We start from the raw sequence: 27,628 nt of genomic DNA, 5'->3' as shown, positions 1-27,628 counted from the left end.
AGTAGCGACATCTGCAAGGTTATCTTACACAATTGAAGACCCACGGCCGCGTAGGCCAGCGTAACCTCCCCCCCCCCCATGTCAGCAAAACACGCGGTCCTTAAGATCTTGTTTTTAAAAAGCCAATTAACTTTTAACTTTTGATACTGGTATATAATATTTGGAGTTGTTTTTTTTCTTCTACACACCTTCTTTAAAACATCGACAAATTTCAGTTCAGGCACCTGACAGGACAACACACACACCAGACACCCGTTTAAAAAACCTTTACTCCGGCCGGGCGTTATTTACAAGGATGAACGTCCTTTGCTTCCTACAACATGTTATATTTGTTTCGGGATCCCATATATCAAGAGCTTTTTAAAATGTGCTGACTTTAAAATCCTAACAATATTTTCTAGCACGAGCAAATATATCCTGATTGTTCAATAAATACCACTGTTTATTGTTATACTTCCTAAAACTTCTCAGAAGTAACGCAAATTTGAGTTTTAAACAGAAAGCACAGAGATGCATTCCTGCCCGCCAACTCACCGGCTGCTGTGGATACAGGCCGGGCTGGTGTCCTCCATATGGCGGCTGTCCTGAGGGAGGGCCTTGGCCTGGGTACTGCTGCCCGTAAGGTTCGTGCCTAGAATGAGCCATTCAAAGAGAACTTCATTTTCAAAAGACCTCAGGCCGAGAGAGAAATGAACAGTTCACTGCTGGGAATTCTGCACCCCCGAGTGGTCTGGTCTCTCCCTCACTGCACAACACCTTCCAACAGAGGCACGCCAAGCAGAAACAGCACTTGAACTTTTAGCCAAAGGGATGGGCACACCCGTTTTGGGAACGCTGCCAATCTCCTGGCTAGTAGGTGTGTGAGGAGTCCCGGCAGGACAGGCTGGCACCCTCTGCCTTTGAGAGGAGCCTCCGCCCACCCACTGACGCGGCCCCGGGGAGTGTCACAACATGGTGATGTGAGGTGTTCATGAAAGCAGGAGATAACAAAAGCAACGTAAGAATCAAAGCGGGATTTCTGGGAGTGCCAGAACACAGACGTATAAGCACGGAAACTGTCTCTACTTATCTTCTCATTATGAATAGGAAGTGTTCAATCTCTTAAAAAGCGTACTTCCCGATTCATCCAAAATGATACTGAGTTAGCTAATAATTGTAAAAATAGACCTACTCAAAATTTTGAAGTCCCATGACCCTACAAGGCCACAGAAAAGAGTAACAGAGTGGACTTACAAGAGTGACGGGGTTGATTTAAACGTACTCCTACGTCTAAATCTTTTTTACATTTCTAAATCTTAAAATGGGAATGACTAATACACTTATTTTTCAACTGCCATTACACTGAGCAGCTATAAATACCATGAAAGTAGCACGCTTAAAAGAGCAATAGATTTGAAGTTTAAAGAGAGAAACTGGTTTACTTAGTGTATCGATTGAATCCTGTAAGAAAGACAATACTTGGATTGAATATATGCCTAAACTGGTCAAGGAATGAAAATAAGAAAGAAAATAAATGAATTTTTAGAAGATCACGGGTAAAACAGACATAGGAGACGTGTTTGCGAAGGGCATTAACAGCTAGAAGGAAGCTTACAGTTGAGGAAAGAAATAGAATTGACATAGATAAAATTTAAGCTGAACAAAGTAACACTTTTTAGAAAATCTATCAAAGGTAAATAAGCCCTAATGGGGTACAGCCAGATGACCTAAACCAGTTCTAGAAAGCATTCTAGAAGAAACAGAACAGCGCATCTGCCTGGGTTCATTTACGGATATATGTTCCAAGAGAGTTGTTCTCCTAATCTCATTGGAAGGTAGGAAGGAGAGAAGGAAGGAAGGAAGGAAAAGGAAAAAAGAGTTTCTCTTGGATCCTCAAAAACGGATCTAAGTCAAATCCCTGCTCCAGCACACTAAGCATGATGGTTAACTGGTTAACGGACACACCACAAATAAACAGTCACCACACTTATGGCCAGGGTAAGAATCCGAAGTCTAGGTTCTTAAGTCGCTACTAGAAAGTACCAAATCACTTTAAGCTTGTGATGGCTATGTAATCGCAAGAACCAGGTGCACAGAAAGTGCCAGAAAGAAATATTATTTGGTAAAAACAGTGATTTTCAAACTTCCTTCCTTCCTGTTTGTGTTACGGGGTGGGGCGGGGGGGGGGGGGGAGGGAACCTTCCCAAGACTTCACCACTGCCCGCGGCCCAGCAGGTGGGCAGTCTGTGAGGAACACCACCACACCAGCCATCCCTACCCCGAGCCATGCCCCTGTGGCCACAGTTACAAACAGAGTCCTCTAGTGAGCCTCAATTTCCTTCCAAAATCACAAATATTACATTCAAGACTTTGTTTCTGAGCACCCGTGCGACGGTGAGGTAAAGAACCTCCCATCCAGGGGAAGGGGCTTTCGTAGTAAGTACTTAGGTCAGGGGCACAGGTAAGGGGCCTGCTTCACAAAAAGAAGTCTCCCATAAGCGACTAGTTTAGGAAGCAGTTTCTGGCGACCTCTCAGAGACACTTCAATGACTTTCCCTCCATCTAACTAAAACTAATCTGGATGAGCGCTGAAGCCCGACATTTCAGTGTCCAGAGGCCACCCTGAAAAAAAAAGACTGCCGTGGCTTTCCTCAGAGATGTTTCTTAAGGAGCAGAGTAGTCTCTCTCCGTTTCACACGTTCGCAGGGAAGAATGGAAACATCTGAGAAGACAAGGCCTGGAAGACTTTTTCGAGAGCTTCCTGGATGGCTTTCCCGAGGGAAGAGATGCAGGCGGGAAGGCGGTCGGGCGATGCTACACGCCTGACTTTGTGGCCGTTCACAGGAGGAGCCACTCGGGGCAGCTGGAGGTGGGGGTCTCGGTGCGGGGACAGGGGCCGAGCATCCGGGTGCTGAGAGGACCACCTGGTTCTCAGGTGTCCCCCTCCCCCCTCCTGAAGGCAGCCACCCCACACGATGCTTAGCGGGAAAGCAGGTACTGTGTGCTGTCGTCGGCTCCCCGGGCTCGGAAACGCACGTGTGAGGAGAGTGCAGTTTCTAGCACTCGCTCCGTGTGGTCTTAGAAAACACTCACCTTCGGTCGTAGCCGGCTCCGTAGGGAAACTGCTGCCGCCCCATGCCCAGACCGGATAGTGCTCCGGAGGGACTCTGGTTATACACGTCCTGCACACTGCTAGTGGGCATCTGTCCTTGAGTCATAAAGGGCTCACTGCTCCCAGGCACTGCAACATTTTAAATCACGGATATAAAATTAAGCATTTTCGACCCCCAAGGGGCCCAGACAGCCCTTCTAGTCATTTCTGTTAACCTCAATATGGCAGATGTAGATGTCTCAGTCTTAATATGGCTGACAACAATACAAACCAATGAGTGTAAGGTCTGGACTCAGGAAGGACCCCAAGATCCCCATTCCTGACCCCACGCACGGGCCTTAAATGAGCCCCCACCTGGAGTACCGGTAGAACCCACGAATATGATGGGAACATGGCTCCCATGATTACATTACATTTGATGGCCAAAGGGATTTCACAGATGTAACTAAAGTGACTCATCAGCTGACTGGCAGTCAACTAAAAGGGAGATTATCCAGGCGTGCCCTTTCAATCTGTGTCTGGAAGTCAGAGACACCCGCCTGCCGCCCTTGAGGAGGCACCCACCATGCAGTGGAGAAGGCCACATATTCACAAAGGTGGCAGCTTCTAGGACTGTGAAGGCCGACGACAGTCAACAAGACAATGAGACCTCAGTCCTTCGACTTCGAGGAACCAAATCTGCCAACAACCTCAACGAGCTCGGAAGAGGGCCCTGAGTCCTGGCTGACATGCTGATGTCTGCCGTGTAAGGCCCTGAGCTGAGAGCCCGCGGGAACATGGGACCGTAAACTGATGTTGTTTTAGGCTGCTGAGTTTGTGGTAATTTGTTATGAAGTAAGGTAGAGAGTGAACATTGGCCCTTTCTTGGGTAGGTCATCAAACTTCTGAGTTCAACTCCCTGTCGATGAAGTAAAGTTGGTAATACCACCTCATGCAGTGGTTGTGAGAAAGAAATGCATACACAGTTGACCCTTCTTGCGCGGGTTAGAGGTGCTCACCCCCGCGAAGTTGAAAATCCATGTACAACTTTGGACTCCCCCTTAAAATCAACTACTAACAGGCCACCGTTGACTAGAAGCCTTGCCGATAACGTACATAGTCAATTAACACATATTTTGTACGTTATACATACTATATACTGTATTCTTACAACAAAGCTAAAGAAAAGAAAAGAAAATGTTAAGAAAATCTTACGAGAAAACACATTTATGGGGCGCCTAGCTGGCTCAGTCAGTTAAGTATCTGACTCTTGATTTCAGCTCAGGTCATGATCTCTTGGTTTGTGAGATCGACTCCCATGTTGGGATCCGTGCTAACAACTCAGAGCCTGCTTGGGATTCTCTCTCCCTCTCCCTGGCTTGAGAGCATGCTCTCTTTCTCTCTCTCTCAAAATACATAAACTTAAAAAAAAAAAAAAAAGAAAAGAAAAACATCTCTAGTACCATACATCTATTTATTGAAAAAATCTGTGTAAACCTGTGTTGTTCAAGGGTCAGCTGTATGGGTAAAGTTAGTTCCCTTCCCTTACGGGGGGAAAAAAGAAAAAACCTTAGCACGAATACCTATCAGCAGACTCACTCCAAAACCAGGAAAAGGAAAACCACTAGGGGATTAAGAATAACTCAAGAATGGATGAAATACTAGTATTTCTATCAGGGCGTAGAGTGGCAATTAGGTCAAATATGCAAATTAGCATCAGCTCAGAGCCTGAAGGAAATTGGGTCAAGCCCAAAAACTAGCCTGTAGGCAAATTAAACATTTTAATGCAAATCTTAATTGGTATACAGTGCTACTACCTTTCTTCATCCTAGGAAGGTTACTTTTATGTGACACGAAGCAAAAGCTGATTAAACGTCTGTGAGCTGATGGAATTTGTTAGAACAGAGGTGCAGATAATGGGGTCTCACACGGGCGGGGGGCTCTGTGCTTCGCAAGTGTGCTATCTCACACTGTATCTTCCACCTCAAGTCCACGTGTGGTAGAATGACTTTTGATGTTACTTTCCGTTTTATAAATGGAAGAACAGAGACAGGCAAACATTAAGGGGGATAATTAAAGTTAAATAGCTTAATTCCTTGATACAAGAAAAATTCTTTAAAAATAGGTAAGGAAAAAGACAACCAGATTTTTAAAAAAATGGGTAACCGCATAAATGGACATTCAGAAAAAAAGAAAACAAATGGCCCATCAATATATGAAAAGGTGTCTGATTTCACTAGCAATTAAAGAAATGCAAGTCAAAACAACTATGAGGCCCTCCGGTCCCCTCCACTCCTCCCCCCCGCATCTGACTGGCAACTATTAAAAGGACTGATAATGATCATTCTTGGTAGGGAGTGAGGGCCACACACTGTTCCACGTTCATGTGAAGAGTATTAAACTGACAAGCGACTTTTAACTTAACTTTTAACTTGGAGTGTCTGTGACCCATCCACCATGCCACGAGGCACCCCAGAAGCTCCGTGGGACGGCCCAGGGGGGAGGCCCCCTAGCCGACAGGTTCCGACACCAACAGACCCTCCAGATGACACCGGCCATTCAAGTGATGCGGCTCCAGCAGAGTCCCTAATCAGGCTTCCAGGTGACAGAGGCTGCCTCAGGGTCCTGGCTGACAACTCGAAATGCAGAACCACCCCGCCCACCAGAGGACTGTGAGACACACCCAAGTGCTGTTGTTTAAAGCCGCTTTCTGTGGCGGTTTGTTACGGAGTAAAAGATACTCCGTAAACTAAAAAAAAAAAAAAAAAGTTCACATCCCTTGATTCGGTTATTCTTTTTTTTTTTTTAATTTTTTAATGTTTATTATTGAGAGAGAGAGAGAGAGAGAGAGAGAGAGAGAGAGAGAGAATGAGCGGGGCAGGGGCAGAGAAGGGGGAGACACAGAATCCGAAGCAGGCTCCAGGCTCCGAGCTGCCAGCACAGAGCCCGACGCGGGGCTTGAACTCACGGACCACGAGATCATGACCTGAGTCGAAGTCAGTCGCTCAACCGACTGAGCCACCCAGGTGCCCCTCGGTTATTCTTTCAAGAATCTATTTCACAGACACACTCTTACACATGTGAAAAAACAGCTATACGTCAATAATCACAGCTTCATGTTTAAGAAGAGCAAAGCATGATGAAACAACACGTTCACTACTGGAGCATTAAGAAAAAGGATGATGTATAAAGATATTAACGGGTATTCAAAATATACTGTTTAGATATACAATATGTAAATATTCACTTACTGTTCACTTATAAGCAATTAATCAATCCTTCAATCAGTAATGAATTATAGAAGTGGGGGGAGGGCGGGTGGGGCCAAGGATGCTTAGGGCCACTGAGGCTGGGACAGGTTCTGGTCTCTGCCCTACACCACGCTGTAGGCCAGCGGCAGCAACAAAGAACGGGCTTTCCCCTAATGTTGGTCATTACATAAGAAATCGGAGCACCACCAGTTCACCGACAGAATAATGTGAACTGAGGAATGCGAAACTTATTGTAACAGGACAGGGCGAGAAAAAAATTTGTTTCCTGTGGGTTTTCTGTTTATCTGCTTTAATTTGGTGCTAACTACACCAGCATGGTAAGGTAGCAGGTGAGCTGAAATGTCCCGGGGAAATGTGAGAAGGGGGTCCCCTCTCAGCCACTGTATCACTTACACAGTTGATGAAAACACATGATACAGCTTGCTAGTGCCTAACAAGGTAATCCACAATCATCCCCTCCACCCAATTTATTTTCACAATAAGAAAAACTGTAGGCACACAGAAACAAAAGAAATACAACTCTCAGTGTCTAATATAGCATACAGGTGGGGCTAATGGAAACGGTTCACATAGCTTTTGAAGCCAGATTCCAAACACTACTAATTATTTTCCCCATGTTATTGTCATATTTTCAGAGCCTAAAAATGTGATACAACCACCATCAGCAAGAACAAAATGTTCTTTCTAATATCTCATACCACTAAGAAAAATAACCACCTCCAACGTTTACAAGGCTTTTGAGTTTCTGAGCTTACAGATTTATTGCATGTTCTGTAGAATATTCACTTGGAACAGACAGCTCTGAAACTTTTTGAAACGAAAAATTAGATTATTTTACTCTGTGGAACATACCTGAAATGTTATTAAGAAATACACATGAAACATAATCTCATTTGGTAGTTAAACGATACATGCCTAATACTTAAAATGTTGAAATGGGGCGCCTGAGGGGCTCAGTCGGTTGAGCATCCGACTTTGGCTCAGGTCATAATCTCACGGTCTGTGGGTTCGAGGCCCACATCAGGCTCTGTGATGACGGCTCAGAGCCTGGAGCCTGCTTCGGATTCTGTGCCTCCCTCTCTCTGCCCCTCCCCTGCTCACACTCTGTCTCTCAAAAATGAATAGATGTTAAAAAAAGTAAAAAATAAATACTTAAAATTTTGAAATGATTCATTTTTGCCTTTCACTGATCCATAACAGTTGTGAAAACCAAGGCTTTGGGCTTTACGTTTCTCTCGACTAAGGATAACATATCGAGAAATTCACATACCCCGAACATCTAAATAGAGGTACTCCTGTTTAAGGGATCCGAGAAGCAATTCCGTGAAAACAGTATTTGCTCCTTTTCTGTATTTCTTCCAATGATATTCACTATCATGCCTCAATTTTACAGCGCGCCTGCACCTGGAAGGGTGCCAAAGAGCTCGGAGTGTGTGGGCCTCGGGAGGCGCTCAAAGGGCAGAGGCTTAGATGCTACGTTCTCAGAGCCAAGTGAGCGCTGGGGATTGATGAGCATAAAGGGAAAAACCACGCTGGGTGTTTGCTAACGTCCGTCAGAACTCTCCCAATTCTTGGTGATCCCATCCATCCCATGATGCTCCATCCCACTCCTCTGCTGAGTTCCCTGAAATGATTCCTAATTCCAACGCTCTGCCCAGCTCCAGACAGACATTCCACCACCTACCGCCTTAGCACATCCCCAAGTCAACACGGGACTTCTCTCTCGTTCCTCCCGCAGCTGTCCACAGTGCAGGTGCTAACAGTGAGCGCTACCAGCGGGCCCCTTCCCAGGCGGGCATCTCCAAAGTAGTAAGGTCGTCACCCTCTCAGTAAGGTCTCACCTTGACCCCCACGGTCAATCCAGCAAGCCCGGCCCGTTCTTTCCAAGTCCAGAACGTGTGATGAGTGCTTCTGCTTTTCTCTTGGCTGCTGGAATCTGACTCCGCCCTGTCATCTCTCCCCTGGACCATCACAGTGGTCCTGCCAACACACTCTCCATAGATGCCCAGTTACTTGTTTTTTAACAAAAGACCCAGTCACGTCACTTCCTACAGAACATCTTGCGGCGAGGGTACAAACCCAGACTCATCCCCAAGCCCGGGGAGGCTGAAAGTTCTGGCCCAGTGGCCCTGATGGCTTCGGTGCACTCAGCCTCCCCCCTGCCCATTATCCCCAGGTGCCTTCCACCTCCTCAAACACGCCAAGCCCACTCCTGCCTCGGGCCTTCCCCCTCCCCTGCACTTCTCTACTCCTCATTCCTCAGGTCTCAGCAGATAACCGACATCTCCTCAAAGCCCTCCCCTCCCGACCATCCCTTCGTATATGTCCTTCCCTTCCGTGACCCTTAACCCGCATCGTCGCACTTGGTGCCCTTCCTTCCATCAGCCACCATATTTAATTACGTATTTGTGGTTTCGCTTCCTTTTTGTTTGTTCCCCCTAAGACACCGTCAACTCTGGGGGGAACTACGTCTGACTTATCACACTACCTAGCGCCTAGCCCCTGCCCAGCCCGTGGTATACAACAAGGCGTGCAGCGCGAGGGAGCGCCAGGAGCACGCGTGCCACTGCGTGCACCAGTCGTTTCTTCAGTGGGCTTTTTGTACATGAACTGAATCCTCGTCACATCCTTTAGGCAGGTCTTGTTATTGCCCTAATTCCTAGATGAGGAAACTGAGGCACAGAGCTACTGAGTACTTTTCCCGAGGCCAGAAATCTAGTAGGTTGGGGAGGTGTGGCTCAGACACATCTCTAACGGGTAAGTGGGTTGGCTGCGTGGTGGCAGAGAGGACAATGCCCTCTGGGCCTAGTCTGCTCCCTCCGCATTTACCTTTTCTCATTCCACCGAAGGGGTCCTTGTTGGGTTCATAGGGCATCCTGCCCATCACGTCAGGCATGCTCATGCTCTGCTGGTACGGGGCGCTCGGGGTCATGGAGTTCCGTTTTGGGAACGATGAGTCACTGGCGTCTGAGAACGGGTCGTGCACGCTGACTGTACCGCTTCTGAAGAGACGAGGACAAGGAAAGCGCAACGAAATATCAGGAGTTGCCACCAAATGCCCGATCGGGAAACGCGCCTAACTTGAAAGTTTTTCACGTAAAAACCATCCGAAAAATTACACGGATGTAATTTCTTGGTCGACACTTGGTAGCTCGTGAGGCAATAACAGCCCTTTTACAGTCTGTTTCAGGACATTACGAGATCGATAAATGCGATGTTGTGGGGCTCACGGAGATCTCCTACCGTACACACCTTCCACCTTGCATTGGGGTCATCTGTCCATGCGGGGTAGACGCTGGGGTAGGTGGCTTCAGGTCGCCTTGTACGTCTGCCATCGAATTGCTGCTGGTTGACTGGGGGGTCTGAGGACCTTGCAAGGACCCTGAGTTCGCTGGGACGAGGAGTAAGAAAGTAAGGAAGACACTAGGGGTTATCGAGTAAGCTCATCCTCCCTACTTATTTAAAAAAAAAAAAAAAAGGAAGGAAAACAAGACACCATCTTATTAGAAATAGTAACAATATCCATTACTGGTAACGACGTAGTAAAATTAGTTGCTCTTAGATTCTTTATAGGGAAAATTAGTAAAAGGTTTTTTTGTTTTCGTTTTGTTTTGTTTTTTTTTTTTTTTTTTTTAGTAATCTATTTGGCAACATACTTCATTTGTGAGCCATAAAACATATTTATACCTCTTGACTGGGTAATTGCTTTCCTGGGTATTTATCTCAAAGAAAATAATCTAATATAAAAAAAGGCTTTAGGCAGAAAAATGTTTACTTCAGTGTTGTTTATAATGGAGATAATCTAAATGTCTGAGAGTAAGAAAAAAAACAGGATGAAAAATTTGGTACACCAATTTGATGGACTATTGTGCTATTTTAGGGGAAAAGATTAGAAAAATGAGTACCAGGTCTTAGGCAATGAGAAATGTTTAAGTTCAAATGCAATGACACAAATTAGTAATGAGCCTTATGTCACTTCAATGCCTCCTCGATGTCTGGATATGTCTATGCTCTGTCATTAACAGAGTCATTTTTAGAGCTATGGAATCAGATTTGTTATTACAAAAACTGAAGTCATGCTCTTTGGAGTTCTTTAATGTCATTATCAGAGTCCCAAGATTCGGCTTTAACTATAATTACATTATAATAACAGAACTCAGAATTGAGCAGATCTTTTCAAAATTTCAACGCATCTTATTGGAAAACCTAGTATTTTAAGGGTTCTTGCTTTATCATAGGCCTCTGCAGGTTAGATGCTCAACAGACATTGGTTTCATCTATTAATGAAACAAATACTTAACTGGATAAATAACACGCTTACTATATTGCAAGCTTTATTTCTACCCCTGGCACGCCAGTGTCCAAAACTGACAAAAAAGACACAAATTCCTGCCCTCATGCGGTTTATAATAAATGCTTTCAGAGCCATTACACATGGCAGAATTACTAGTGCTTGTAAGTGATGATACTGTACAAGTTATTAGCTATAGTCCCTTTCTTACAAGCTGTCCAAGACTCCCTACAATCACCACCAGCCACATTTGACTGCAGAGTAAACGGGGTTCCGCAAATCCCTGGAGACGACAGAGTGCACTGGAAAGGAGTCAGAGATAGAAACGAGCCCAGCACTTCTACTCAAAAAGCCTCGGCTGAACACAGAGGTCTCCAATGAGCTCAGGTCAGCCCGGGCCTGGCCGGCTGGGGGATGAATCCCAACCCTGGCCGCCAGGGCCCTGCCTTCTGTATGAGGTGTCCTGTGGGTGCCTGGGACCAGAGGGTGCCTGGGTCTAGAGGGACTCAGGGAAGTTCCCAGAGATGCCGGGAGGACTAACTTTAAAAGTAGACAATCTTTTTCATGCCAATATCTCAACAGAAAAGCTTAGGAACGCATGCTTATAAACCAAACTTTGGTGAAACCCTGGAAATACATATTAAAAAGGTAGATGGTAATAAAAGAAAAAAGCAGTCTTCTATTAATACGTAAGGATAATCCTACTGACGTGACTGCCCCACAGAGCTGGCAGGAGAAACAACGTGCTTCTGGGTTTTTTTCTAAATCTTTTGTTGTTGTTGTTTATTTATTTTTTAGAGAAGAGACAGAGTGAGCATGAGTGGGGGAGGGGCAGAGAGAGCGGAAAACACAGAATCCAAAGCAGGCTCCAGGCTCCAAGCTGTCAGCACAGAGCCCGACGTGGGGCTCGAACCCACGAGCTGGGAGATCATGACTTGAGCCGAAATCGGCCGCTCAACCGACTGAGTCACCCGGGCGCCCCGAAATTAACGTGCTTCTTCAATCACAGAACAGGCTCCACAGCAAGCCTATACGGCTTCTTTGGAAAAACGGTTCACAGGCTGTGATTTCAGAATGACCCTTATTTACAAGTATTCACATTTACAGCTAATAAAAAAAAAAAAATGGAAAAATTCTTCCCTCTTGCCAGTGTTTTTTCTGCTCCTTTCAGGAAAAAAAAAAAATGAATGCAACCTCTTGAAGCTCCGTTAATAGATGAGGCTGGCACAACTCTCTAGGATATCCCTACCTTTTGCCAGAAGCTACAAATGTATACTCGAAAGTAAACAATGGAAAGGTTATGGAAGGTTAAGTACATTCACACACTTCAGACTGTACAGCCAGACTCCTAACTGGGAAGATAATTTACACAGCACGAACCTGGTGCCCTACTTCTGGCTGGGGTTGCGGGAAGGAGGGAAGGGAGAATAGCTGATATGTCCCAGGTCTACAGCGACTAGAGGTCACCCGGAGGGCACCTTTGTTTATAACCTGAACCCCTTTCTCATTTATCTTCCGCTGAGGATTCCCTAGCTGGATCCATGACAGGTTTTGTGACATCACCTGTCAGCTAATAATAGAAATGCAGTCAGCCACCTGCCAGCAAAGATGGATGGGTTTTTGGTTACAGACTCACTAATTGAATGTGCGAGCTTCCTTGCTCCCCCCACCCCCCGGCCCCCCACCCAGCTTACGGGCCGCGCGGGCCACTTGGGGAGGCCGATTCCCGCAGCTGTTCAGCAGAACTCCACAAACTTTTACGGGCTTGTTATAGCGAGATCCCCACTGGTGCCTCAGAGGTGCAACCATACCCCAGGCCTTGCCCGGCTTTCATTCGGGAGCTTTCTCTCGTGGACTTGCTCTAGTCACTGGAAGACAGCCACACGGGTCTCGGGCATGAGAAGCCACACGGCCACTCACGAGTGAGGATCGTGGCGCGCCCCCAAGGGCTGAGGGGTGACACCTCCCAGAGGCTGGCAGAAATGAATTTCAGGCCACGTCAGCCACGTCGCCTCAAAAAGGGGGGCCGGGTGGACGACTCACGATGCTAACAGGGCCAAATGATCCGGGATTTGGGTTGCTTCCGAGCGGCCCTGTGAAGAGCAATCTGGCATGTTTCTCAGGAATCTTTTAGTTTAGTTTGCCTGGACGTGCTGGTAAGAAAGAAGCTACAATTACCTTCTTATGGGAAAGACGGACTTCTAAGAACACGAATTCTGGCTGAAGATTAGGTTTTAAAAATTTTGTAGTATACGAAACCCTAACATGGCTAACGGTTGGGGACAATTATTATTATTTGTTTTCTTTCTTTGACGATAAAAATGTTTCAGAGTCGTTTCCCTTAACGGATGCCAGGCAGGAGCGTGGCTTTTTGGTTATGGGGCTGATGTCGGTCAGGACCCTACTGACCAGCGTGTGTGTCCTTCTGTCTGGCTGAGCGGAGCGTCTCGAGCGGCGCACGGAACAGGTAAGGAGGCAGGCTGGCCCCGTGTGCTCCGCACGGGGCCGCCTGGGCCGCGCCCTGACTGGGAGGCTCAGCTCAGGACGCCCTCCTTCCGCTGCTTCCTGTTTCACAAGCCTTTGGACCATGTGGACCACTGAGAAGAATGTGCTATCAGAAGCGCATCTGCAATCCGAGCTCTTTTGTGCAGTTAAAACGATAATGTTGCCACAAAAACGGTAGTTTTAAAAAAAGGGAAAAAGGAAAAGAGCTGACTGTTGAGAGAAGAGGCCCTACGCTTTCTGAAGGGTCTATGCCTCAGCGGGATTTCTTGTACTGAAGCTGGTCACGCTGGGAGAGCCATTCTCCATACAGAAGTGCTGCCCATTCAGTGACACGAGCTTTTCCCCGGCAAATAAAATATACTTTTACATCTTTGCAGACATCGCCACTTTGGTCCCTACACCCCACTGAGTTTTTATTTAGGAAAAATAGTTTCAGAGCCGTTCACAGGCGGCTTGTTTTACTCTGTGAACGGGATGTAATGTTGTGAGACTTTTAAAATTAGATTTCACAGTTTTTAAGGTACACCGTAACTACAAAGGCTTCGAATCCTTAAGGGTGGGGCCGGAGAGGATTTCGAGTTGTGTTCAGAACTGTCAGATCTAAATATATATCGAGGTGTATTCCCTGCAAGTGCGCTTTGGCCCACGGAAGTAGCGATGTGAGATCCCTTGATTCGTGACCTTAGGTACTAGCACTGTCATCCAGAAAGCAGCAAGAGGAAATAATTAAAAAGAAAACAATTTCTTTCTTTGGCTCACAGACACCTTCTTGTGTGTGCAAAAGGCTTCCCTGTTACAATGCTATTTCAAATACGGACAGAGGAATACAGTAGGTCTAGGCATAATGCCAGGGCTGGATAGCACTCACTAGCAGGAGATCTGGGGCCAGTTAGTCAAGATTTTACGTGCCTTAGTTTTCTCATGGACTTTGGGACAGTATCTGTGCATCATAGGGGGGATGCGATTGAATGGAAAAGCACTTAGAAAGGTGCCTGGCACACTTTAAGTGCCTAAGAAATACTGGCATTTGATCCCAGGGCAATCCTGTGTGATGGACAGTGGCAGGTACGGCCAGCCTCACCTTGTACGTGGGACAGCACGGCAAAGTGCTGACCCCATCACAGGGCTTGGATGTGGCCAGAAAGACAAGAACACGGTTGGATCGGACTTGAGTGAGGTCACCACCCAGAACTCAGGAGGATGTAAATTTCTTCCTATCTTGAATACTGTATTTATTAGAATATAATGAGTCAGTAATTTGAAACGCTAACAGGTAGAACTAAGACTAGCAGGAGAGCTGAGAGAATGGCAGGGTCTCGAACAGTTGAGTGGAGAGACAGGAGAGAAGGCATTCGCTTGGTTTTGCTTATGAGGATTTAGGTGAACTGCGTTATTCCTAGGTAGTATTCCTAAGACTCCTGGCCTCTAGGTCAGAGCTAATGGGCTATTCGGTCTCAGAAATAGGGCTGCATGGACCTTTACCGTGACAGTTTGCTAGATTCCCTACAAGTGAGAACATGCTGAGCAGGGGACAGTAAAAAGAAGTCCAAATTTCATTTTGCTAACATACAACTCTGAGTGTCGCTGACACAGGCACAGCTGGTAGGAACTGGCTGTCAAACCTATAGGGTGGCATTTTCTAGTAGCACAAAAGTATGAGCACAGGTTACCGGGGACACTTATTTTGACAGAGTTAAATGGAATATTTAAAAATACTTGTACAAGGAACAAAAGGTTACCGGGGATACTTATTTTGACAGAATTAGACGGGATGTTTTTAAATACCTGTATAAGGAATAAAGGTCTACAGCTCAGAATTCCACAGAAAGCCTTGGAAATGTTGGCCCCAGAGGGCAGCGTCCCAAACCGCATGCTCGCCTCCCTTAAGCACTGCCGACCGGGGGGGTTCAATTAAACAGAACACCCCTTGTCCTCAGAGATCCCGCGTTCTGTTTGCTTTACTGTGAAGTGGCCTTCTCAGAACATGAGTGGCGGGTGGCCTCCAGCGCCCTGGGGTGGGGGTGGGGGTGGGGGTGCAGGTGCCTCGCCTTTCCCCGGCGACAAGTGTAGTGCTCCCGCTTACCAGGAGAGGGCGGCTGGAGCTTCGGCTGCTTCTTGGTGTCCGCGGTGCTGAAGACTTCCGGCGGGGGCTCCTCCCCGCGCTCAATCTTGCACTCAAAGGCAAACAGGTACTGGATATACTGCTTTTTCAGGGAGCTCGCTGCACTGCTTGAAGTGCCAACATTTAGGTTGGTTGCCAGCTCACGCCACTTCTTGTTTTTATTAACCTAGCAAAAAAAAAAAAAAAAAAAAAAAAAGGCAGGATCATTGGTTTGCAGCAAAGTGGCTTGTTTAAAGCCAGGAGACCAAAAAAAAAAAAAAAAAAAAAAAGCACTTAATGTCTTGGTTTACTTTTTTTTTTTTCATTTGCCTCTCTTAACGAATGCTCATTACTCCCACTCAGTAGTGCATAGACAGCATTTACAGTTATAAAACCATTAAGGGACCTGCTGATAGCTACATAAAAAGCATTGCTCCTTGCGATTCTTCTGCTTGGTGTGCCTTCTAATGCGTCGCACCATTCCAGGCCGTTGCTGCTCAGAGCCCGCGATTTTTTTGAGCAAATGTACACTCTCACCTGCGCTCATCCCCAGCCCACCTCTCATCTTAAAAAAAAAAAAAAAAAAAAAAGGCACCCGAAAAAGAACTTAAAAAGCAGTAACAGAACTACTTTGCAATTTAAGTGCTGAGCTCTGATACGAAAAACAGTGTTTCTTTCCACCAGCCCAAGCTCCCTGTAATTCTAGCCTGCATCTCTTCTCTCACGGGAGACTTTCTTAGGGTGTTGGGCAGAGGGCCCCTCACTGGAAAGCCAGCACCAGCCATCCACCCTGGGTGGCTCTGTGAAGCCACGAGCGAGCCGACGCGGTGGGCACCTGCGAGCTGGGGAAGGGGCAGAGCCACGCAGGGTTCCCACTGACGCTCAGGCTGCAGAGAAAAGAGCCGCAACGTGAAGAGAAAAAAGGAGAGAAATCCTGGGATGCTACAAAAGGACTTTAGGCATTAACTTTCGGTTTCCACTTGGGACAGTTAAGCAAGGTTGGACGTTTGAAGGAAGCACACAGACCTGCGAATATTTGGGGAATATTTTGCCTTTAGACGTGCCTGGCGCTAAATAAGGAGCATGGTTAAATGTTAAGGCGACAGTGGTTTTTAATGAAATGTTCAATTTTTGGATTCAAACTTTATCACAAAGCTCTTTATGTCCATTTACTTAGTACTAAATGGTGTGTGATAAACAAAATGCTCGCGAAATGCTTCCGAAGGGATAAGAGGCGTGTTGCCTGGGCTGCCCTGAAAAGCAAGGCTCTGCACCGACCTCTATGTGGCTGCCAGTGCCCACTCTGACTGCAGCTCAGGGTGGCCAGGCAGAAATCAAGACGGGGTGAAGGGCAACGTGGCCACGCGGCTCACCATCGTGCATCACAGCTGTGCTCAAGCAGCCCTTGTTAGCCAGGTAGGCAATGAACCTCACCCACAGACCCAACATGGTAGGTAATTCCCGCTGTCGACGGAGGAAAAGTAAGGGGTCTGGACAAGCTCTATGCTTCTGTGAGGGTGAAACCCAACTGTACAGTGTCCTGAGGATTCTAAAAAATCTATGCCACGGGGTTAGGATAGAGGGGAAAGGTTGGGGGAGCAGGTGCAGAGAGGAAAGTTCTAGGTGTAGGAGAGAGTTTTGCATCTTGAGCTCTCCCTCCACTGACCACCACTCATGCACTTGGTCTGCGATGTACGACTTACCACCTGACTCTGCAAAGCCTTGGCTCAAGCTCTGTTGGTTTCGGGCGTACACGGAAGGTCTCTGGTGGGATGAGGCCCCTCCGGGAAGGCTAGGGACAAAGGCCTGGCCTGCTTCCCCTAGAGCTGCGAGGCGCTGAGAGCAAGGCGGGCCCTCAGCGGTACCCGTGGATTAGGTGACTCACTCCCGAATGGTTAGCGACCCTGCGGCACCGTGGCGGAGTGCAGGGTCCCACACTGTGTACTGGACCACCTGGGCCCAGAGCAGCTCCTTTCAGTGATCCGGGTGGGAGCCCAGGTGCTGACAGGTTTTTAAAGCTCCCCAAGTAATTCTTCTTCCCTCCCCAAGTAATGCTAACGGATAACCAGCCTGAGAGCTACAGGAAGATGGGGGGGGGGGGGCACGTGTCTTAGAATCTGACAGACCTGGCCTACAGCTACCCTGAGAGTCCCTGGGCCACCCAACCGTGTTTCATTCTGTTACAGTGTCCTCTCCTCTTTGGGGCTGATGACGCCTGCATTTAACGGGTATTCAGAAAGACCATGCCAGAACAAATGGAAAGCATGGTGCCCAGCACGCAGTGAGCACTTACCTGGGACCCCTTCCCTGCTCCTCTCGCAGGACATGCACTCATGTGCTAGACTCCAGACCACAGCAGAGCCAGGACCAGGGGGAGGAAAGTTTGGCCCCCAGGGTACCAAGTTTAGGGGAGCACTGGTTCAGAGAGTCAGGCAGGGGCAGGGGAGGCACCGCACAAGCCTGAAGAGTGCCTTCTGAAATTCCACACCCTGATGCCACCCCTCCTGCACCCCAGCCCCAGTTCTGTGCAGAAATGCCCCTCTTACCACTCGGGCACTGTGGACATGCTGTGAGATACAGGACTTCGTTTTCTTAATAAATTGCTTTGGATTTAGAACTGATCCGGACAATTAATTTGGTCATTTGCAAAACATTCCTGGAGCATTTACTATGAAATCTTGGCAGATTCCACAGATTTCTAGAGCTGTCAGGGAACCTAAAGAAAAATCCAGCCGACCGTCTCATTTTGTAGATGAGAATGGAGGTCCATGTAAAAGTGACCTGCCAAGGTCACACTACAAGTTGGTGCCAGGCCCAGGGCCCCACCCCAGTGCTCTCCCCGCACAGCACACAGACATGAATCCCATGGGCTTAGCTTTTTATTTAAAAAAAAAAAAAAAAAAAGTACAAAGAAACCTTTGGGAGCTTACGCACAACGTCTCCTCATTCACTCACTCGCACTCTCACCTGTGCCAAACCTCCGATCTCTTTGACGCAGATGTAGAGCCGGAACAGGTCCAAGGGCTTCTTGCCCACCGCGGGCAGACTGGAGACGGGGGAGCCTCTCTCTTCCATGAAGGTAAGGTATCGGTCGACCCACAGCTTTCTCTCTGGCTCATTCCCCAACTCATACACCTTTGTGATCTTTTCCCCAGTGGTGGTGGATGAGCTGGACTTCTAGCGCCCAGAAAGAGCATTTGGAAGTGGGGAATGGGTGGGCAGAGGGAAAGGGAAGAAGGTGAGAAAAAAGTAATGAGCTACCAAACACAAGAAGAGAAGAAATTTAAAAACTACCGCTATCACACAACAATCAGGAATGAAGGCTACTAGTTCAGGCACAAACTATACATTTTCTTAATTAAGACTTTACTTTGACTTTAAATAAAGGGCCCAAACTCCCCCTTTTATATACTTAAAAAAAACCAAAAAAAAACAAAACCCTTTTTCACTTGATTGATATAAGCGTTGAATCCCAGAAGGCAAGTTTCCAAGGACGCCCCATGTCACTTTTAAAAATAAGAGGGTGCGAGTTCATAGAAGAATCACAGTGAACTTAAAACTTCACATTTATGTAATATTATAGAGCCCAAAAAACTAAACGGACTCTTGTTTTTCCTTGTTAAAATAAGTCAACAATGTGTGTCTTCATTAAAATGCTAAATCTTATGGAGAACAGATATGGGACTTGCTGAAATATAGAAGGTAGGTCACAATTCATAGGGACCAGTGGTGTGGTTTCTGCTCCTTTGTAAGCTTTATTAACTAAGCCAGCTAAAGTTTTGGCATTTACTCACGATGACTAGCTTTCCCTACGTAAGGTTTCTTGGACTTCTCTGCCAAGGCAAGGCGCTTGTAGGAATTGTTTTAACAGATTTCTCAGGCAACCATGCTTTAATCACAAACACATGGGCTATTTCATATTCCCTGCAGATCTATGGATACATATATGTGTTTACTTTTATACACATGGGTTTATGTGCTCGTGTGGTTTATACTGAAGCTCTAATTCTTATCTTCGGTTTTCTAATTCTATGTGATAGTAAAATGTCAAAATTTGCTGTTTGTGCACAACTGAAGCCCACCTTCTGGATTATGTGATCTGGGAAGCTAACATTTTTGGTACAGCCCAAATGTATGTTTTTCTTTTATGCCTCTTATGTCTGTAACAATAACTTGTGTGCTTTAATATCTGCAGTTCCAGGGCTGCTGTGAAAAATTCACTTCTAAATTCTCAATCAAGATTTCCTTGGAACAATAATTTACTTCCTCATGTGTCTTTACCAGCTTATCATTTGCAATGGATAGTCCTCATTTTATTAAAAAAAAATTTTTTTTTCAACGTTTATTTATTTTTGGGACAGAGAGAGACAGAGCATGAACGGGGGAGGGGCAGAGAGAGAGGGAGACACAGAATCGGAAACAGGCTCCAGGCTCTGAGCCATCAGCCCAGAGCCTGACGCGGGGCTCGAACTCACGGACCGCAAGATCGTGACCTGGCTGAAGTCGGACGCTTAACCGACTGCGCCACCCAGGCGCCCCAGGATAGTCCTCATTTTAGATGGGACTTCCTCTTAACTCTTTTCCATTGTATTTGGCTTAACCGTTTTAAACACATTGCTGAAATTTGGGGGGTCAAATAACATGACTGCCATTGAAGTTTGATGTTACTTTGTTAGTAAATGATCCCCAGTGAAAGTAGGACCTCAGAGAGGATGCTTGAGAATGAAAATAACAACATTCCTCTAATTGAAGGCACCTCTCCCAGGCTATTTCCGCTGAAATTTTAAGCCTTCGGATTCAGAATTATTGAGGCATAAAACCTTTACATCAAATACATAAAAAAATGGGTGAATACAGTTGATGTAAATAAAAAATTTAGGGTGGTGGGATTAAAAAAAAGTGTGATCTTTTAGAATTTACATTAATGCTGAGGCTCAAGAGTAAGTCACTTAAAAATTACTTTAGAGCTTAAAATATATACACATTCATATATATATATATATATATATATATATCTATATCCATATATATACTCAGAATCTGGAACACACTGTATATTCAAATAATATGTTTTTAAATTTTCTTTTCCATATTCATATACCCAAGGAATATTTGACTGGGAAAAGAAATTGTCCTACCACATTTTACACATTCCAGAAGCTCTGTCATCACTAAGGGGGGTAGTTAGTTTCTAAATGCTAGTTAAAAAAATTTTTTTTCCCTTTTGGGGCACAATACAAAATGGGCCCACTGTCTTTTTAAAAAATGAGATTTTATCACCTAAAATCAATCAAAAAAGAAAAAAAAAACCCACCAACCCTCTCACTTGCATTTTATTTGTAACAAATTGAGAGGTAAAAGTTTGACATTCAATTTAAGGGTAAGAGAAATAAAAGCGATCGTTTCAATTTAAAATTACCTTGAGTGGCTCTACCAGCGTTCTGAATCTAAGATCCAGGCCATCTCTGGCCTGGTCCTCTCTGATGCCAAACTGGGGAAGGGGTCTGGAAGGACCGTTCATCAGGCCCTGAGCAGTGGGGCTATGCAGATGTCTGTTCCCATTTGTGAAATGGGTGTATCTCCTAACCTGAGATAAGCCTCAAATAATAGTGTACTTACTTTGGCCACACATATTTTACCTTTCCTTACCTTTCTTTGTTAAATGAACTTGAATTTAATTAACTTTTGTATGTCTCAATTTGTTCTCATAAAGTTAGAAAAGCTTAATGAAGACAGTGGTTTTTAATAGGATCATTTTATTTTTCATAGCTTTAAATCTTCAAAAAAGACTTAAGGATTTTCATGGCACCATAATGTAGGGAAATGCATCTGGAGGAGAAGTGGTCAGGCCTCAGGTGATGCGTCAGTTCCTGGAAGAGGCCTCCCAGGCACACAGGCTCCCTCATCTGAATCACTGTCTCCCGCTCTATTTGTCCTTGGCGGCCCTTGGTTACACGGCCTAATAAAAAGCCCGTGTTTTGCGTGGGATCATCTGTCTGCCCTACGTTCTCCTGACTAGACTTTATGTTCCACGAGGCAGGGTTCGAGCCGATTTTGAATCCCCAACAGCGACTGCACACTGGAGGGATCTGTAACAGGATTTCAGAGACCGGGGTGCTGAGTGACCGTGGACACAATCCAACAAGACTGAAAGCTGAGGAGGGGTTGTGCCCATGACTGCCACATTCCATCTCTACTCCCAGCCTCAAGGTCTGTTTACTGGCCAGTTATCAAAGTTAGTCTTTGGGTGTCCGAACAGAGGAAAAGGACATAAAGGGAAACATAAGTGCTAGGAAATAAAAGAGTATATACTTTATCGTCGATTAGGCTCAACATGTACTTTTTCTGTTCACAGACACCAGCTTCGATGCAACCTTTGGATGGGTGTCATCATACGCTCTAGCCACGGACACTGGGCAAACACACCAGCCCTGCAGAAAGACGGGTTACCTCTTCCAGGTCACTAGGAGCACCTCACATTGCTTCTGTGTTGTAAAAATGGTATTCTAGTGCCCGTAACTGTCATGGGCGCAAGAGAAGGGAACGGAGATTGCTGAAAAATTACAGTAAGACATTATGGCGCCACAAATGTTTTCCTTGCATATAGTTTAATTAAGTCTATAAGTACATTTTTCCTCAAATCTCCAAGGCAGATTTACATTTCAGCAGTCTTTACCATATGCCTGGTAATCTGTGTATGTGCAAATGTTTATTTTTATTTTAGAATGTTCTGTAACAAAACAATGTTGGTCCACAGCACACTGTCAAAGCACTGAACATCTTTATTATTCAGTCCATTTCAGGCCTTCTATTAGACAGGCTTTATTAGAGACACTGGTAGGAGCAATTTTAAGTGCAAACTGAAGTTGTGTCTCAGAAAGAACAGTTAAATATTCCTAAATCGTATCTATCAGCAGTGATTTGGCAGCACAGATACTCTCTGGTCATTCCTTCCGATTGCATTTGGTTCCCTTCTTTAAATTAGCATCTCATCCAAGACAGGCGCCATTTTTTCCATACAGAGCCGTCATCTGAATCCTTCTACCTGGGACCACAGCCTCCCCGGTCCTCCTCTACCACTGGAGCTGGACATTTGTGTGCCCGTTCTTAAACATACAATGGTTATGGTACAGGAAGAGATAACGGATGTGGGAATGTTTAGAAAAAAGGAGTATGCAACCTTATGGTGAATTATATTATACTCAGGAAATGAAGTCAACACTTCAGTTTGCTTTTTTCTTATATTTAAGTGGAAAGTGCGGTTTTGGTAATAGTTTCTTTCCTCTGGGACTCATTGGATGGAGATCACCTGACTAGTTGAAGTATCATAAATATCTCACTCCATCTTTATAAGCCAGAGTCAGTAAAGTGGCATTTTAAACGTATAATATATAATATCATCTATCAGTAGTCTTTGTTTTTCACAAATTGTTATTCTTGATTATTATCTTAAGGTTTTAACGATTATGATTTTCGGCCTCTAAAATGTCTCCCTCCGAGCCAACATAATACATGTTTTTGAAAAGTTTTAATCTGAGTTCTACCTGCTAACCTGAGAGTATGCCGATTCAAAAATGCTCTTCTTGTGATGAAGACAAAACACAACACAACACCAGGGGAGATTGTGGGGAAAACCCCCGGAACGTCGGCTGCCTTCTGAGACTCAAAGCCAATGACACAAAGCCATCAAGATGCGGGAGTTGCCCTCCCCCTTCCTGTTAGTTCTGCAAACCCGCCCGAGAGCATTTTTCATTTCATCTCCGTTGCTGCAAAAGCAAAACATGTCTACAGAGAAGGTAACAGCGAATATTGCCCTTTCTTCCTCTGAAAAGGAAAATGCTGGTTATACTAGAGCTCCACATGAATTTTACAAACATTTACTGGAACCACCAACCCTTCAAACCCTCAGTTCTATCTGTTTAAACCAGTGAATGGATAATTAATAGCAGCCTCCTTTTGCGGTTTTGACTAGATTGCCAGATTCTGCACATAGAGACTTCTTCCCTCCAACTCGCTTTTCCTGAGCTGTACTCTTCAATACGTCGTCTTAACAAAAATTAGCGTGTTAATTAAGCCTTCTTGGCAAGTAATTGCATGTTAAGGCTTTTTTTTTTTTTAAAACAGATCTTTTGATTCCCTATATGAATGTAAAATAAAGGTTACTACAGTGCCATTTTCTTCTTTTTTTTTTTTAATGGCACAGAATTAATTTCTTCAGTAGGAAAATAAAGACCGAGCTCTATGGACAGAAGAACATTAAGACTAAAAAAATTCCCTTATATGCACATCACCATTTTTGTTTTCTCTATATCATAAGGAAATCAACACTTAATTTCAAGATTATCAGCAGTCTTGTGCAGGATGTAATTTTTCTATCTCCACTCATTCTAATGCAGGTACAAATATTATTCTAAAAGTAGCCTTCCAAATATTCACTTACAGGAACATTTCTACAGCTTTGCTGTTAATTTCTGACAGGTGGAATGAAACAAAGTAGGGCTGATATTGTGTTAACCCCTGCCCAGAGTGTCACATCTCTATTTTCAGGTAGGCAGTTTTGAAATAAGATGTTTCAGATACAACAGCCCATGAAAGATTTAGGCCAAAGGCCAAACTTGTCATTTACTCCTTGGCTGCTATTAGTTTCCATGTAAATGGAGAAGTAACTCGTTTTAAAGATCTTCTGTAAGTGCACAACGGATCAGACATTTAAACAAAGTCACTGGGTGAAGGAGTTTGGACCCGGTAACACAATCACATGCTTCATATCGAGGTGCTTCTTTATAACAGCGGTTTCATTACCAGAAATCAACTTCTACGATTTGCACAAACTTTACTCATTTTGTTACTGCTACAATCACAAAGCAAACCCTTTCATGGATAAATTATGAAGAAAAAGTCTTATAAAACAAATCAATCAGCAAGCATTAAAGTAGAATTACTTAATTATCAAAAAACCCCCAAAAAACAAAAACAAAAACAAAAAAAAACGAAAACCACAAAAAACCAGAGCCACTTACAGGGCTTGATGGAGTCTTTGGCCAGCCTGGGCTGCTAATGCTATCACTTTCATCTCCATGAAATGAGGAGATGCTAGCAGAGCTGGGGGACATTGGGGAAGGGACTGGCAGGTTGCCGGGGGTTGGGGGCTGAGATATACCCTGAGAGCTGTAGCTATCCTGTGGTAGAGGAATAAAAAAAAAAAAAAAAATGACAAAGGTAGGGCAAACTTTATTTAAAATAACAAAAAGCACATCCAGTTTAACAGACTGATTTTTATATATAATGGATATATATAAAGACATGTACGAACAAACACACAAAGACACACACATATAAAGGTATTAGAACAACATTCTTAATTAGTAGAATTTGGTCAGTTCGCTGGATGCCGGAGAAGGCCACTAAGCCACCATGCTTACTTCAAGCTGACACGGAATGCTAAGCATGGGTTACCCCTTATGAAAGAAAGAAAGGAAAAAAAAAAAAAAAAAGCTGTTCACCTTATTTATCAAATAAGGCAGGAAAGCAAAATATTAAGTATGTTGTTGTTGCTGAGGCGGCCAAAACAGGAAGCTATAAACTGAAGGCAGAGAAAATGGCTGCAAGTGTCAAAACCAGGCAAGGCCCCTTACTTCTCCCCACCCCCCCCCCCCCCCCCCCCGAAGCGTTTCTCTCAGGTGGGTCTCGTCCCTCCTCCCCTCTCCCACAGCCAGGAGTTAAATGCCGTAAGAACTAGTAACTTTCAGATCCACACCATGAAGGGGGGTGGGGAAACGAAAGAAAACTACAAACGTGGTGCACAAAATGGAGGCATGCAGAAGAGAAGAAAATGGCGACGAAAGTGTAGGCCAACACCGTGACTACAGAACAACATGGCAGCTTCAGCGAGGCAGACCCCACACCACGTGCAGAGGAGAAAGGAAATACCTTCGACTTGCTCTCAGGCTGTGGAGTGCCTTCTTCTTTACCGTCTGCTTTGAGAGGCAGGGGCAATTTGGATTCGCCAGGAGACATCATATCTGCAAGACCCATAGATGCTAATCGAAAACAGGAGAAAGAGTTTAGGATTATACATGTGATTCGTCAGGCTGGGCTCCTGCTAACACAAGTTACTGAGTGATGCGTGGGGCACTTGCATTTCCCTTGAAGGAAGAAAAGAAAAAAGAAATCGTAACTCAGAGCACACTCGTTTCTGACATCTAGACAGCACGATATTCTGGTGGTCCTTTTTTAACTTAAAAAGAAAAAACACAAATGCAATCATTTATTCAACACCCCACCACTGAAAGTCAACTCGTATCAACGTTATCTTCTCAAAATGATTACAGCGTTATTTAATGGAGTAGGTGACAAGTGGAAAGAAGTCCACTGTTTAAACTGCTCATCGGGTGTTGAAAGGAAAGAGTGGATGTGTGTATTTTCTACCTGGTGACTAGAGGATGTTGTGCTTTCTTAATTTCCTAAGTTTACATAGTCTGTAGTTGGCAAATTCATTTGACATATATGGTTTCATTTGAAAATCTTATCTATTCCATGTGGCCTGGTCTGCAACGATGGAAAACAATCGTAACAAATGACTTCAAAAACAGTAATCAAAAGTTCTTTTCGAAGGAAAGGATTTCTAATTAGTTTGCAGTGGGGCTGCTTTTCTTTCAGTCTGGGACCATACGTGCACTTATCAATCCCCAACAGCAGCTCAAATGCCCAGCAGCCCAAGAGTCAACTCTACGCTCCCTGGCAAAACTCACTCTCCATCTCTAGGCTCAGAAATTCTACCAAGTTCATCCAGGCTTTAGATTGAAAGGTTCTCCGAAGAACAACTGATTTAGACGCATTTATTACCCATACGGATAGACATTTTCAAGCTAAAAATATGGGTTCAGATTTCTTTTTAAAGGAAGCACAAGGCTACAGTAGGGAATCAGTGTAGACATCCAGGGAATAACAGCTGAATTTCTACAGAACCCCACTGTGAAAACCATCTGCACAACACTGGGCCGGGAGTGCGACACAAACAGATGTGTGAGGAGAGTTGGAAACAGACAAGGGCGAGTGGAGAGAATTATGAGCCTTGTAAATGAGTGAAAGCCAGAAAACATTCCTATTTCAAAATAAAGTAAACCTGAGGTTTTATGAACAGGACCCATTCTACATTCTGCAAACGAAAATGCTGGCTCAACCAAGGCAGTGCACATGTTGCATAAAGTGCCAAAAAAAAAAAAAAAGAAGCGTTAAAAAAGGCTCTACAGATTGCCCACTACGAAATGATTATTGCACATATTCATGTATTACTATGTTTTAGAAAATAATTAGTTTTAATTACAGCAGAGAGAGAGTGAGCAGGGCTCTGGCGAATTAGCTGGCAAGCTTTGTGGTGCTAATTTGCTAATATCGTTAGCATCTCTGCAGGTTGAGACCAGAGGTCCTGCCAAAAAAGCCGACCCCGCCACGTGCCCGTGAGCACGGCGGCGCGCCCACGGATGCCCCGGGAAGCGCCCGTCTTCTCCGCGGGCGCACTGGCTTGTGCTCCCGAGCCCATTTGCAGCCAGTCAGCCCTTGAAGTCATCACCACACACACAAATCATAATTGGGATGTTTTTCTTTCTTTCTTTCTTTCTCCCTTTTTTTTTTTTTTTTTCCAAATTACTTTCAATACTTAGACTTTAAGAACTGGAACAAAAAGCTTTTTCAAGGGATGCAGCTGCAGAGAAAAATCTATTGGGATCAGCTAAAAATGCTGTTATTTTTGTGAATGTGTGAAACCTCAGAAAAGCAGCTGAGAGAGATTACACCAGACCGCCTTGCTCCGAGCTGTGGGCTGCTTTCGTGCAGTTTTCTCTCTGGGGTCTAGCGCTGTAGGAATTAGTAAATCTGTACATTAAGAAACACTCTTTTTAGAAGAACAGAATGGAAGAGCAGGAGGCGTGCGGAAAGAGGAGCTTCTTTATGAAAGTCCACACGTCCTTGCTACTTATTCAGAGTGGGTTCCAAGGAACGACAGGCACACCATCCTGGGAAGGTGGCAAAGTCACGGACACGCGGCTCCAGTTAAGGCCTGTATCTTCAAAGGTTCTAACGGATAGTTCTGTTAGTATTTGTAATAAATTATGCCTAAATATTACTGTTGAAAGACAGAAAACAGTAATATTCTTCTTCGTGCATGAAATGTGTTAACATACACAAAACATTTTTTTAAGCCTAAAGAAGTGGGACGACATGTATTATCATAATTAATGATAATAATTAACACTGATTTAAAAATCAGACTCGGGGTGCCTGGGTGGCTTGGTCAGCTAAGCGTCCGACTCTTTTTGTTTTTAATGTATTTTTTTAATGTTTATTTGCTTTTGGGAGAGAGACAGAGCGCAAGCGGGGGAGGGGCAGAG

The 27,628-nt window shown here is 44.9% G+C and overlaps 1 protein-coding gene across 11 annotated transcripts in view; it reads right to left on the bottom strand.

Moving 5' to 3' along the window:
* The window catches only part of ARID1B (AT-rich interaction domain 1B), a 450,301-nt gene that overhangs the window by 9,637 nt on the left and 413,036 nt on the right, over positions 1–27,628 (bottom strand). For 6 of the 11 annotated variants that reach the window (XM_086708216.1, XM_086708213.1, XM_086708221.1 and 3 more), the window contains 8 exons: positions 25,170–25,279; positions 24,260–24,418; positions 18,207–18,416; positions 15,222–15,426; positions 9,595–9,733; positions 9,172–9,344; positions 3,073–3,220; positions 535–631 (listed from right to left, as the gene is read on the bottom strand). In XM_086708216.1, coding sequence (XP_086564342.1) covers positions 535–631; positions 3,073–3,220; positions 9,172–9,344; positions 9,595–9,733; positions 15,222–15,426; positions 18,207–18,416; positions 24,260–24,418; positions 25,170–25,279 — 1,241 coding nt within the window. The remainder of the gene's footprint in view (positions 1–534; positions 632–3,072; positions 3,221–9,171; positions 9,345–9,594; positions 9,734–15,221; positions 15,427–18,206; positions 18,417–24,259; positions 24,419–25,169; positions 25,280–27,628) is intronic. The other 5 variants (XM_086708218.1, XM_086708223.1, XM_086708224.1 and 2 more) reach the window with 3 other exon arrangements.

The sequence above is a fragment of the Puma concolor genome, chromosome B2 (genome assembly GCF_028749965.1).
Source record: "Puma concolor isolate L17-30 chromosome B2, mPumCon1.1.hap2, whole genome shotgun sequence".
NCBI lineage: Eukaryota > Metazoa > Chordata > Mammalia > Carnivora > Felidae > Puma > Puma concolor.
The sequence above is the reverse complement of the archived record's forward strand: the minus strand, read 5'-3'. Positions and strand labels throughout refer to the sequence as shown.